Raw genomic sequence first — 15357 nt, forward strand, 5'->3', positions numbered from 1 at the left:
AGGGGCCACTATGGGACATAATACTGTGTGCAGGGGCCACTATGGGGGATAATACTGTGTGCAGGGGCCACTATGGGGCATAATACTGTGTGCAGGGGCCAATAAGGGACATAATACTGTGTGCAGGGGCCACTATGGGACATAATACTGTGTGCAGGGGCCACTATGGGACATAATACTGTGTGCAGGGACCACTATGGGGTATAATACTGTGTGCAGGGGCCACTATGGGACATAATACTGTGTGCAGGGGCCACTATGGGACATAATACTGTGTGCAGGGGCCACTATGGGGGATAATACTGTGTGCAGAGGCCACTAAGGGACATAATACTGTGTGCAGGGGCCACTATGGGGGATAATACTGTGTGCAGGGGCCACTATGGGACATAATACTGTGTGCAGGGGTCACTATTGGGGATAATACTGTGTGCAGGGGCCACTAAGGGACATAATACTGTGTGCAGGGGCCACTATGGGGGATAATACTGTGTGCAGGGGCCACTATGGGACATAATACTGTGTGCAGGGGCCACTATGGGACATAATACTGTGTGCAGGGGCCACTATGGGACATAATACTGTGTGCAGGGTCCACTATGGGACATAATACTGTGTCATGGGCCACTATGGGGGATAATACTGTGTGCAGGGGCCACTATGGGACATAATACTGTGTGCAGGGGCCACTATGGGGGATAATACTGTGTGCAGGGGCCACTATGGGACATAATACTGTGTGCAGGGGCCACTATGGGGATAATACTGTGTGCAGGGGCCACTATGGGGCATAATACTGTGTGCAGGGGCCAATAAGGGACATAATACTGTGTGCAGGGCCACTATGGGACATAATACTGTGTGCAGGGGCCACTATGGGACATAATACTGTGTGCAGGGACCACTATGGGGTATAATACTGTGTGCAGGGGCCACTATGGGACATAATACTGTGTGCAGGGGCCACTATGGGACATAATACTGTGTGCAGGGGCCACTATGGGGGATAATACTGTGTGCAGAGGCCACTAAGGGACATAATACTGTGTGCAGGGGCCACTATGGGGGATAATACTGTGTGCAGGGGCCACTATGGGGGATAATACTGTGTGCAGGGGTCACTATTGGGGATAATACTCTGTGCAGGGGCCACTAAGGGACATAATACTGTGTGCAGGGGCCACTATGGGGGATAATACTGTGTGCAGGGGCCACTATGGGACATAATACTGTGTGCAGGGGCCACTATAGGACATAATACTGTGTGCAGGGGCCACTAAGGGACATAATACTGTGTGCAGGGGCCACTATGGGGGATAATACTGTGTGCAGGGGCCACTATGGGACATAATACTGTGTGCAGGGGCCACTATAGGACATAATACTGTGTGCAGGGGCCACTATGGGGGATAATACTGTGTGTAGGGGCCACTATGGAGGATAATACTGTGTGCAGGGGCCACTATGGGACATAATACTGTGTGCAGGGGCCACTATGGGGGATAATACTGTGTGCAGGGGCCACTATGGGACATAATACTGTGTGCAGGGGCCACTATGGGGGATAATACTGTGTGCAGGGGCCACTATGGGGGATAATACTGTGTTCAGGGACCACTATGGGGTATAATACTGTGTGCAGGGGCCACTATGGGACATAATACTGTGTGCAGGGGCCACTATGGGGATAATACTGTGTGCAGGTGCCACTATGGGACATAATACTGTGTGCAGGGGCCACTATGGGGGATAATACTGTGTGCAGGGGCCACTATGGGACATAATACTGTGTGCAGTGGACACTATGGGGGATAATACTGTGTGCAGGGGCCACTATGGGACATAATACTGTGTGCAGGGGCCACTATGGGACATAATACTGTGTGCAGGGGCCACTATGGGGGATAATACTGTGTGCAGGGGCCACTATGGGACATAATACTGTGTGCAGGGGCCACTATGGGGGATAATACTGTGTGCAGGGGCCACTATGGGGGATAATACTGTGTGCAGGGGCCACTATGGGGGATAATACTGTGTGCAGGGGCCACTATGGGACATAATACTGTGTGCAGGGGTCACTATGGGACATAATACTGTGTGCAGGAGCCACTATGGGACATAATACTGTGTGCAGGGGCCACTATGAGACATAATACTGTGTGCAGGGGCCACTATGGGGGATAATACTGTGTGCAGGGGCCACTATGGGACATAATACTGTGTGCAGGGGCCACTATGGGGGATAATACTGTGTGCAGGGGCCACTATGAGACATAATACTGTGTGCAGGGGCCACTATGGGACATAATACTGTGTGCAGGGGTCACTATGGGACATAATACTGTGTGCAGGGGTCACTATGGGACATAATACTGTGTGCAGGGGCCACTATGGGACATAATACTGTGTGCAGGGGCCACTATGGACATAATACTATGTGCAGGGGCCACTATGGGACATAATACTGTGTGCAGGGTCACTATGGGGCATAATACTGTGTGCAGGGGCCACTATGTGGGATAATACTGTGTGCAGGGGCCACTATGGGACATAATACTGTGTGCAGGGTCACTATGGGGCATAATACTGTGTGCAGGGGCCACTATGGGGGATAATACTGTGTGCAGGGGCCACTATGGGACATAATACTGTGTGCAGGGGCCACTATGGGGGATAATACTGTGTGCAGGGGCCACTATGAGACATAATACTGTGTGCAGGGGCCACTATGGGACATAATACTGTGTGCAGGGGCCACTATGGGGGATAATACTGTGTGCAGGGGCCACTATGGGACATAATACTGTGTGCAGGGGCCACTATGGGGGATAATACTGTGTGCAGGGGTCACTATGGGGGATAATACTGTGTGCAGGGGCCACTATGGGACATAATACTGTGTGCAGGGGCCACTATGGGGGATAATACTGTGTGCAGGGGCCACTATGGGACATAATACTGTGTGCAGGGGCCACTATGGGGGATAATACTGTGTGCAGGGGCCACTATGGGACATAATACTGTGTGCAGGGACCACTATGGGACATAATACTGTGTGCAGGGGCCACTATGGGACATAATACTGTGTGCAGGGGCCACTATGGGACATAATACTGTGTGCAGGGGCCACTATGGGGGATAATACTGTGTGCAGGGGCCACTATGGGACATAATACTGTGTGCAGGGGTCACTATGGGGGATAATACTGTGTGCAGGGGCCACTATGGGGGATAATACTGTGTGCAGGGGCCACTATGGGACATAATACTGTGTGCAGGGGCCACTATGGGATATAATACTGTGTGCAGGGGCCACTATGGGGGATAATACTGTGTGCAGGGGCCACTATGGGGGATAATACTGTGTGCAGGGGTCACTATGGGGGATAATACTGTGTGCAGGGGCCACTATGGGGGATAATACTGTGTGCAGGGGCCACTATGGGACATAATACTGTGTGCAGGGGCCACTATGGGACATAATACTGTGTGCAGGGACCACTATGGGACATAATACTGTGTGCAGGGGCCACTATGGGACATAATACTGTGTGCAGGGGCCACTATGGGACATAATACTGTGTGCAGGGGCCACTATGGGACATAATACTGTGTGCAGGGACCACTATGGGACATAATACTGTGTGCAGGGGCCACTATGGGGATAATACTGTGTGCAGGGGCCACTATGGGACATAATACTGTGTGCAGGGGCCACTATGGGACATAATACTGTGTGCAGGGGCCACTATGGGGGATAATACTGTGTACAGGGGCCACTATGGGGGATAATACTGTGTGCAGGGGCCACTATGGGACATAATACTGTGTGCAGGGGCCACTATGAGACATAATACTGTGTGCAGGGGCCACTATGGGGGATAATACTGTGTGCAGGGGCCACTATGGGACATAATACTGTGTGCAGGGGCCACTATGGGGGATAATACTGTGTGCAGGGGCCACTATGGGACATAATACTGTGTGGCAGGGGCCACTATGGGACATAATACTGTGTGCAGAGGCCACTATGGGACATAATACTGTGTGCAGGGGCCACTATGGGACATAATACTGTGTGCAGGGGCCACTATGGGACATAATACTGTGTGCAGGGGCCACTATGGGGGATAATACTGTGTGCAGGGGTCAATATGGGACATAATACTGTGTGCAGGGACCACTATGGAGGATAATACTGTGTGCAGGGGCCACTATGGGACATAATACTGTGTGCAGGGGCCACTATGGGACATAATACTGTGTGCAGGGGCCACTATGGGACATAATACTGTGTGCAGGGGACCACTATGGAGGATAATACTGTGTGCAGGGGCCACTATGGGACATAATACTGTGTGCAGGGGCCACTATGGGACATAATACTGTGTGCAGGGGGCCACTATGGGACATAATACTGTGTGCAGGGGCCACTATGGGACATAATACTGTGTGCAGGGGCCACTATGGGGACATAATACTGTGTGCAGGGGCCACTATGGGGACATAATACTGTGTGCAGGGCCACTATGGGGACATAATACTGTGTGCAGGGGCCACTATGGGGGATAATACTGTGTGCAGGGGCCCTATGGGGATATTTGGGGCCACTATGGGGTGTAATAGTGTGGGCAGGATTGTGGGGGGGGGTCAGTTTTTGGGGTCCTCGGTGTCAGTCACGGTGCTCCGCTATTCCTGCTTCCACCACTGTGTGTCCTCCTCCTCCTCTCAGCCTCCTCTATCCTCTCTCTGCTCCTTTTCCCGCCTCCTCCTGGTCACATGACTGGTCACATGCTCGGTCTGTGTCACATGACCAGGAAGTGTTTGTTTTCTAGAGTTCTATTCAGACGTCCTGGTGTCGGCCATGCTGGGTGTTGTTGTCCTACTGCTGCTCTCAGGAGCTGAAGGTGAGGGATTCTGCGGCCCCGGGTACAGGACAGGACCCTGAAGTTATAATCGTTGTTGGGGACCGTTTGGTGTTGCGAGGTGTCAGGGGCCACTGGGGTGATATATGGTGTCAGGGTCCACTGGGGTGATATATGGTGTCAGGGGCCACTGGGGTGGTATATGGTGTCAGGGGCCACTGGGGTGGTATATGGTGTCAGGGGCCACTGGGGTGATATATGGTGTCAGGGGCCACTGGGGTGGTATATGGTGTCAGGGGCCACTGGGGTGATATATGATGTCAGGGGCCACTGGGGTCACACATGGTGTCAGGGGCCACTGGGGTGATATATGGTGTCAGGGGCCACTGGGGTGGTATATGGTGTCAGGGGCCACTGGGGTGATATATGATGTCAGGGGCCACTGGGGTCACACATGGTGTCAGGGGGCCACTGGGGTGATATATGGTGTCAGGGTCCACTGGGGTGATATATGGTGTCAGGGGCCACTGGGGGTGGTATATGGTGTCAGGGTCCACTGGGGTAATATATGGTGTCAGGGGCCACTGGGGTGGTATATGGTGTCAGGGGCCACTGGGGTGATATATGGTGTCAGGGGCCACTGGGGTGATATATGGTGTCAGGGGCCACTGGGGTGATATATGGTGTCAGGGGCCACTGGGGTGATATATGGTGTCAGGGGCCACTTGGGGTGATATATGGTGTCAGGGCCACTGGGGTGATATATGGTGTCAGGGGCCACTGGGGTGATATATGGTGTCAGGGGCCACTGGGGTGATATATGGTGTCAGGGGCCACTGGGGTGGTATATGGTGTCAGGGGCCACTGGGGTGGTATATGGTGTCAGGGGCCACTGGGGTGATATATGGTGTCAGGGGCCACTGGGGTGATATATGGTGTCAGGGGCCACTGGGGTGATATATGGTGTCAGGGGCCACTGGGGTGATATATGGTGTCAGGGGCCACTGGGGTGATATATGGTGTCAGGGGCCACTGGGGTGATATATGGTGTCAGGGGCCACTGGGGTGATATATGGTGTCAGGGGCCACTGGGGTGATATATGGTGTCAGGGGCCACTGGGGTGATATATGGTGTCAGGGGCCACTGGGGTGGTATATGGTGTCAGGGTCCACTGGGGTAATATATGGTGTCAGGGGCCACTGGGGTGGTATATGGTGTCAGGGGCCACTGGATTGATATATGGTGTCAGGGGCCACTGGGGTGATATATGGTGTCAGGGGCCACTGGGGTGGTATATGGTGTCAGGGTCCACTGGGGTAATATATGGTGTCAGGGGCCACTGGGGTGGTATATGGTGTCAGGGGCCACTGGGGTGGTATATGGTGTCAGGGGCCACTGGGTGGTATATGGTGTCAGGGGCCACTGGATTGATATATGGTGTCAGGGGCCACTGGGGTGATATATGGTGTCAGGGGCCACTGGGGTGATATATGGTGTCAGGGGCCACTGGATTGATATATGGTGTCAGGGGCCACTGGGGTGATATATGGTGTCAGGGGCCACTGGGGTGATATATGGTGTCAGGGGCCACTGGGGTGATATATGGTGTCAGGGGCCACTGGGGTGATATATGGTGTCAGGGGCCACTGGGGTGATATATGGTGTCAGGGGCCACTGGATTGATATATGGTGTCAGGGGCCACTGGGGGTGATATATGGTGTCAGGGGCCACTGGGGTGGTATATGGTGTCAGGGTCCACTGGGGTAATATATGGTGTCAGGGGCCACTGGGGTGGTATATGGTGTCAGGGGCCACTGGGGTGGTATATGGTGTCAGGGGCCACTGGGGTAATATATGGTGTCAGGGGCCACTGGGGTGATATATGGTGTCAGGGGCCACTGGATTGATATATGGTGTCAGGGGCCACTGGGGTGATATATGGTGTCAGGGGCCACTGGGGTGATATATGGTGTCAGGGGCCACTGGGGCGGTGTGGAGGATACGCAGCGGCCGGCCCCCATGTCAGAGGATCTGGCCACAGCCACTTTGCCTAGTCACGGGCACGCCTGCGCTCACCTTCTTACCTTTCCTGTCCGCTCTCACCTGACACTGACCGGGTCTATAGGATAATATGAGACGAGCTTTAGAAAGTATTATATATTTATTAACCCCAGAGGGTCGGAACTAGACAGCCGACATACCTAGAGATATATGCCGGCGGATACAGAAAGGTAAGATACAGCAGGAGAAAGAGACATAAGATTAGAGACAGGAATATACCCGGCTGGGTCGCTGGATGTCCTTCTCATAGAATCCAGGGCACATGCGAACAGTCCTTAAGTAGTCCTCAGATTGTAGGGGGTTGGTTTCCCCATTAACAGAATAGTCCAGGGCACGTGGCATCTCCACAGGTAGGAGAGACAATAGTCCAGGGCACGTGGCATCTCCACAGGCAGGAGAGACAATAGTCCAGGGCACGTGGCATCTCCACAGGTAGGAGAGACAATAGTCCAGGGCACATGGCATCTCCACAGGCAGGAGAGACAATAGTCCAGGGCACATGGCATCTCCACAGGTAGGAGAGACAATAGTCCAGGGCACATGGCATCTCCACAGGTAGGAGAGACAATAGTCCAGGACACGTGGCATCTCCACAGGTAGGAGAGACAATAGTCCAGGGCACATGGCATCTCCACAGGTAGGAGAGACAATAGTCCAGGACACGTGGCATCTCCACAGGCAGGAGAGACAATAGTCCAGGGCACATGGCATCTCCACAGGTAGGAGAGGACAATAGTCCAGGGCACATGGCATCTCCACAGGTAGGAGAGACAATAGTCCAGGACACGTGGCATCTCCACAGGTAGGAGAGACAATAGTCCAGGGCACATGGCATCTCCACAGGTAGGAGAGACAATAGTCCAGGACACGTGGCATCTCCACAGGTAGGAGAGACAATAGTCCAGGACACGTGGCATCTCCACAGGTAGGAGAGACAATAGTCCAGGACACGTGGCATCTCCACAGGTAGGAGAGACAATAGTCCAGGACACGTGGCATCTCCACAGGTAGGAGAGACAATAGTCCAGGGCACGTGGCATCTCCACAGGTAGGAGAGACAATAGTCCAGGGCACGTGGCATCTCCACAGGTAGGAGAGACAATAGTCCAGGGCACATGGTATGTCCACAGGTAGGAGAGACAATAGTCCAGGGCACGTGGCATCTCCACAGGTAGGAGAGACAATAGTCCAGGGCACATGGTATGTCCACAGGTAGGAGAGACAATAGTCCAGGACACGTGGCATCTCCACAGGTAGGAGAGACAATAGTCCAGGGCACGTGGCATCTCCACAGGTAGGAGAGACAATAGTCCAGGGCACATGGTATGTCCACAGGTAGGAGAGACAATAGTCCAGGGCACGTGGCATCTCCACAGGTAGGAGAGACAATAGTCCAGGGCACGTGGCATCTCACAGGTAGGAGAGACAATAGTCCAGGGCACGTGGCATCTCCACAGGTAGGAGAGACAATAGTCCAGGGCACTTGGTATGTCCACAGGAAGGAGAGACAATAGTCCAGGGCACGTGGCATCTCCACAGGTAGGAGAGACAATAGTCCAGGGACACGTGGCATCTCCACAGGTAGGAGAGACAATAGTCCAGGGCACATGGCATCTCCACAGGTAGGAGAGACAATAGTCCAGGGCACGTGGCATCTCCACAGGTAGGAGAGACAATAGTCCAGGACACGTGGCATCTCCACAGGTAGGAGAGACAATAGTCCAGGACACGTGGCATCTCCACAGGTAGGAGAGACAATAGTCCAGGGCACTTGGTATGTCCACAGGTAGGAGAGACAATAGTCCAGGGCACGTGGCATCTCCACAGGTAGGAGAGACAATAGTCCAGGGCACGTGGCATCTCCATAGGTAGGAGAGACAATAGTCCAGGGCACATGGCATCTCCACAGGTAGGAGAGACAATAGTCCAGGACACGCATCTCCACAGGTAGGAGAGACAATAGTCCAGGGCAAGTGGCATCTCCACAGGCAGGAGAGACAATAATCCAGGGCACGTGGCATCTCCACAGGTAGGAGAGACAATAGTCCAGGGCACGTGGCATCTCCACAGGCAGGAGAGACAATAATCCAGGGCACGTGGCATCTCCACAGGCAAGAGAGACAATAATCCAGGGCACGTGGTATGTCCACAGGTAGGAGAGACAATAGTCCAGTGCACATGGTATGTCCACAGGTAGGAGAGACAATAGTCCAGGGCACGTGGCATCTCCACAGGTAGGAGAGGCAATAGTCCAGGGCACGTGGCATCTCCACAGGTAGGAGAGACAATAATCCAGGGCACTTGGTATGTCCACAGGTAGGAGAGACAATAGTCCAGGGCACGTGGCATCTCCACAGATAGGAGACAATAGTCCAGGGCACATGGTATCTCCACAGGTAGGAGAGACAATAGTCCAGGGCACATGGCATCTCCACAGGTAGGAGAGACAATAGTCCAGGACACGCATCTCCACAGGTAGGAGAGACAATAGTCCAGGGCACGTGGCATCTCCACAGGTAGGAGAGACAATAGTCCAGGGCACGTGGCATCTCCACAGGTAGGAGAGACAATAGTCCAGGACACGTGGCATCTCCACAGGTAGGAGAGACAATAGTCCAGGGCACGTGGCATCTCCACAGGTAGGAGAGACAATAGTCCAGGACACGTGGCATCTCCACAGGTAGGAGAGACAACAGTCCAGGGCACGTGGCATCTCCACAGATAGGAGACAATAGTCCAGGGCACATGGCATCTCCACAGGTAGGAGAGACAATAGTATATGGTATATGGTGTCAGGAGCCCCTGGGGTGGTATATGGTGTCAGGAGCCCCTGGGGTGGTATATGGGGTTGGTGGCCCCTGGTGTGGTATATGGTGTCAGGGGCTCGGGTCCCTGGGGTGCTCCGGTTCGGAGATTGATACGCTCCTCTCTCTGCAGCCTCTCGCCCCTGTGTTCCGCGGAGTTTCGGTCACAGCTCGGTGGTCTGTGCCTGTAACTCCACCCACTGCGATGACCTGGACCCTACGACCCTCCCGGCCCTGGGAAACTTCACTGTGTACGAGAGCAGCCAGTCTGGGAAGCGCCTGGAGCAGAGCGGGGGACCTATGGTGAAGGAGCCAGGGCCTACTGGTAAGAATTGGGCTCATGAGATAAGAGGGTGCCGGGCTGACCCCTCCCTGCTAACTATTAACCATCTCCTCACCAGGTCTGACCCTCACTCTGAATGACAAGAAGCGCTTCCAGGTCCTGAAGGGCTTTGGTGGGGCAGTGACGGACTCGGCAGCCATGAACATCCTGGCCCTTAGTGCGGGCTCCCGGGACAACCTCCTGCGCTCCTACTTCTCTGATGAAGGTGATGGGATGGGCGCTGGGTGTGTCTGGGGGGCGGTACAGTGAGCACAGGGGCGGTACACTGAGTGCGGGGGCGGTACAGTAAGTATGGGGTGGTACAGTGAGCGCAGGGGCACTGGGCATGTTTGGGGCGGTACAGTGAGTGCGGAGGCGCTGGGCGTGTCTGGGGGGCGGCGCAGGGGCGCTGGGCATGTCTGGGGGCTGTACAGTGAGTGCGGGGGGCGGTGCAGTGAGCGCGGGGGTGCTGGGCATGTCTAGGGGCTGTACAGTAAGTGCGGGGGCAGTACAGTGAGTGTGGGGGCGGTTCAGTGAGTGCAGGGGCGGTTCAGTGAGTGTGGCGGCGGTACAGTGAACACAAGGGTGGTACAGTAAGCAGGGGTAGTACAGTGAGCGCGGGGGGTGGTGCAGTGAGTGCGGGAGTGGTGCAGTGAGTGCGGGGGTGGTGCAGTGAGTGCGGGGGGTGGTGCAGTGAGTGCGGTGGTGGTACAGTGTTTGCAGGGGCGGTACAGTGAGCTAGGGGACAGTACACTGAGCGCGGGGGCACTGGGCATGTCTGGGGGCGGTACAATGAGTGCAGGGGCAGTACAGTGAGTGCGGGGGCGGTACAGTGAGCGCGGGGGCACTGTGCATGTCTGGGGGCGGTGCAGTGATGGCAGGGGCGGTACAGTGAGTGCGGGGGTGCTGGGCATGTCTGGGGGCGGTACAGTGAGTGCGAGGGCAGTGCAGTGAGAGCGGGGGTGGTACAGTAAGTGTAGGGGGCGGTAAAGTGAGCGCAGAGGCAGTATGATGAGCTCGGGAGCAGTATAGTGAGCCGCGGGGGCACTGGGTATGTCTGGGGGTGGTACAGTGAGTGCGAGGGCAGTACAGTGAGTGTAGGGGCGGTTCAGAGAGTGCAAGGGTGGTTCAGTGAGTGCAGGGGCGGTTCAGTGAGTGCAGGGGCGGTACAGTGAGCACAAGGGTGGTACAGTAAGCAGGGGCAGTACAGTGAGCGCGGGGGCAGTGCAGTGAGCGCAGGGGTTGTACAGTGAGTGTGGGGGCTGTACAGTGATTGCAGGGGCGGGACGGTGAGCTCGGGGGCAGTACAGTGAGTGCGGGGGTGGTACAGTGAGCGCGGGGGTGCTGGACATGTCTGGGGGCGGTAAAGTAAGTGCGAGGGCAGTGCAGTGAGCGCGGGGGTGATACAGTGAGTGTGGGGGCGGTACAGTGATTGCAAGGACGGTACAGTGAGCTTGGGGGCAGTATAGTGAGCGCGGGGGCACTGGGCATGTCTGGGGGTGGTACAGTGAGTGCGAGGGCAGTACAGTGAGCACGGGGGCAGTGCAGTGAGCGCAGGGGTTGTACAGTGAGTGTGGGGGCTGTACAGTGATTGCAGATGCGGTACGGTGAGCTCGGGGGCAGAACAGTGAGTGCGGGGGCGGTACAGTGAACGCGGGGGCACTGGGCATGTCTGGGGGCGGTGCAGTGAGCGTGGGGGTGGTACAGTGATTGCAGGGGCGGTACAGTGGGTGCGGGGGTGCTGAGCATGTCTGGGGGCAGTGCAGTGAGTGCGGGGACGGTACAGTGAGCGCAGGGGCGTGACAATGTCTCCTGTTTCTCAGGGATTGGATACAGTGTCCTGCGCGTCCCCATGGCCAGTTGCGACTTCTCCATACGGGTCTACACTTACCTGGACACGAAGGGTGACTTTGCACTGGAGACCTTCAGTTTGCAGGAGGAGGACCTGAGGCTGAAGGTGCGAAGACCGGGGGGGGGGGGCACTTCTGGCTCACAGCCCTTAGGTTTACACAACCTTTATACCCGCAGATCCCCCTGATCCAGAAAGCTCAGGCCTTGTCCCGCCGGCCCATCGCCCTGTTTGCCAGCCCCTGGACGGCTCCCCCATGGATGAAGACCAATGGGAACATCACAGGAAGAGGAACCCTGAAAGGGTCTCCAGGAGGCCGGTACTACAAGACCTGGGCACAGTACTTCATCAGGTCATGCTGCCCCCTGCTGGTCCTACTCATCTTCACTGACAAGTTGCCCTCCAGGTCCTCAATATTTTATGTCTTTCTTTAGGTTTTTGGACGAGTACGCCAAGCACAATGTGACATTCTGGGCGGTGACCGTGGAGAATGAGCCGACGGCCGGGATGATCAGCGATTACCCGTTCCAGTGCTTGGGGTTCACTCCAGAACTCATGAGAGACTTCATAGCCTTAGACCTGGGCCCCACATTTACTAACAGCTCCCACAAAAACGTCCAAATCATGATTGTAGACGACAACCGGATCCTGCTCCCCTACTGGGCCAAAGTGGTAAGTTACACCCTGTATTATACTCCAGAGCTGCGCTCACTATTCTGCTGGTACAGTCACTGTGTACATACATTACATTACTTATCCTGTATTATACTCCAGAGCTGCGCTCACTATTCTGCTGGTGCAGTCACTGTGTACATACATTACATTACTTATCCTGTATTATACTCCAGAGCTGCGCTCACTATTCTGCTGGTGCAGTCACTGTGTACATACATTACATTACTTATCCTGTATTATACTCCAGAGCTGCCCTCACTATTCTGCTGGTACAGTCACTGTGTACATACATTACATTACTTATCCTGTATTATACTCCAGAGCTGCGCTCACTATTCTGCTGGTGCAGTCACTGTGTACATACATTACATTACTTATCCTGTATTATACTCCAGAGCTGCGCTCACTATTCTGCTGGTGCAGTCACTGTGTACATACATTACATTACTTATCCTGTATTATACTCCAGAGCTGCGCTCACTATTCTGCTGGTACAGTCACTGTGTACATACATTACATTACTTATCCTGTATTATACTCCAGAGCTGTGCTCACTATACTGCTGGTACAGTCACTGTGTACATACATTACATTACTTATCCTGTATTATACTCCAGAGCTGCGCTCACTATTCTGCTGGTGCAGTCACTGTGTACATACATTACATTACTTATCCTGTATTATACTCCAGAGCTGCGCTCACTATTCTGCTGGTGCAGTCACTGTGTACATACATTACATTACATATCCTGTATTATACCCCAGAGCTGCGCTCACTATTCTGCTGGTGCAGTCACTGTGTACATACATTACATTACATATCCTGTATTATACCCCAGAGCTGCGCTCACTATTCTGCTGGTGCAGTCACTGTGTACATACATTACATTACTTATCCTGTATGATACTCCAGAGCTGCGCTCATTATTCTGCTGGTACAGTCACTGTGTGCATACATTACATTACTTATCCTGTATGATACTCCAGAGCTGCGCTCACTATTCTGCTGGTACAGTCACTGTGTACATACATTACATTACTTATTCTGTATTATACTCCAGAGCTGCGCTCACTATTCTGCTGGTACAGTCACTGTGTACATACATTACATTACTTATCCTGTATTATACTCCAGAGCTGCGCTCACTATTCTGCTGGTACAGTCACTGTGTACATACATTACATTACTTATCCTGTATTATACTCCAGAGCTGCGCTCACTATTCTGCTGGTGCAGTCACTGTGTACATACATTACATTACTTATCCTGTATTATACCCCAGAGCTGCGCTCACTATTCTGCTGGTACAGTCACTGTGTACATACATTACATTACTTATCCTGTATTATACTTCAGAGCTGCACTCACTATTCTGCTGGTACAGTCACTGTGTACATACATTACATTACTTATCCTGTATTATACTCCAGAGCTGCGCTCACTATTCTGCTGGTGCAGTCACTGTGTACATACATTACTTATCCTGTATTATACTCCAGAGCTGCGCTCACTATTCTGCTGGTGCAGTCACTGTGTACATACATTACATTACTTATCCTGTATTATACCCCAGAGCTGCGCTCACTATTCTGCTGGTACAGTCACTGTGTACATACATTACATTACTTATCCTGTATTATACCCCAGAGCTGCGCTCACTATTCTGCTGGTACAGTCACTGTGTACATACATTACATTACTTATCCTGTATTATACTCCAGAGCTGCGCTCACTATTCTGCTGGTGCAGTCACTGTGTACATACATTACATTACTTATCCTGTATTATACTCCAGAACTGCACTCACTATTCTGCAGGTGCAGTCACTGTGTACATACATTACATTACTTATCCTGTATTATACCCCAGAGCTGCGCTCACTATTCTGCTGGTACAGTCACTGTGTACATACATTACATTACTTATCCTGTATTATACCCCAGAGCTGCGCTCACTATTCTGCTGGTGCAGTCACTGTGTACATACATTACATTACTTATCCTGTATTATACCCCAGAGCTGCGCTCACTATTCTGCTGGTACAGTCACTGTGTATATACATTACATTACTTATCCTGTATTATACTCCAGAGCTGCGCTCACTATTCTGCTGGTGCAGTCACTGTGTACATACATTACATTACTTATCCTGTATTATACTCCAGAGCTGCGCTCACTATTCTGCTGGTACATTCACTGTGTACATACATTACATTACTTATCCTGTATTATACCCCAGAGCTGCGCTCACTATTCTGCTGGTGCAGTCACTGTGTACATACATTACATTACTTATCCTGTATTATACCGCAGAGCTGCGCTCACTATTCTGCTGGTCACTGTGTACATACATTACATTACTTATCCTGTATTATACTCCAGAGCTGCGCTCACTATTCTGCTGGTGCAGTCACTGTGTACATACATTACATTACTTATCCTGTATTATACTCCAGAGCTGCGCTCACTATTCTGCTGGTACATTCACTGTGTACATACATTACATTACTTATCCTGTATTATATTCCAGAGCTGCGCTCACTATTCTGCTGGTACAGTCACTGTGTACATACATTACATTACTTATCCTGTATTATACTCCAGAGCTGTGCTCACTATTCTGCTGGTGCAGTCACTGTGTACATACATTACATTACTTATCCTGTATTATACTCCAGAGCTGTGCTCACTATTCTGCTGGTACATTCACTGTGTACATACATTACATTACTTATCCTGTATTATATTCCAGAGCTGCGCTCACTATTCTGCTGG

General features: G+C 52.8%; 1 protein-coding gene across 1 annotated transcript in view; it reads left to right on the plus strand.

The window, feature by feature from the left end:
• The first annotated feature begins 4825 nt into the window (after positions 1–4825).
• Positions 4826–15357, plus strand: part of LOC142188427 (lysosomal acid glucosylceramidase-like) — a 74672-nt gene continuing 64140 nt past the window's right edge. The window contains 6 exon segments of the mRNA XM_075261837.1: positions 4826–4910; positions 9869–10060; positions 10137–10283; positions 11881–12014; positions 12086–12258; positions 12341–12578. Coding sequence (XP_075117938.1) covers positions 4868–4910; positions 9869–10060; positions 10137–10283; positions 11881–12014; positions 12086–12258; positions 12341–12578 — 927 coding nt within the window. The 5' untranslated portion in view covers positions 4826–4867.

This window comes from Leptodactylus fuscus, unplaced genomic scaffold (genome assembly GCF_031893055.1).
Source record: "Leptodactylus fuscus isolate aLepFus1 unplaced genomic scaffold, aLepFus1.hap2 HAP2_SCAFFOLD_457, whole genome shotgun sequence".
Taxonomy (NCBI): domain Eukaryota; kingdom Metazoa; phylum Chordata; class Amphibia; order Anura; family Leptodactylidae; genus Leptodactylus; species Leptodactylus fuscus.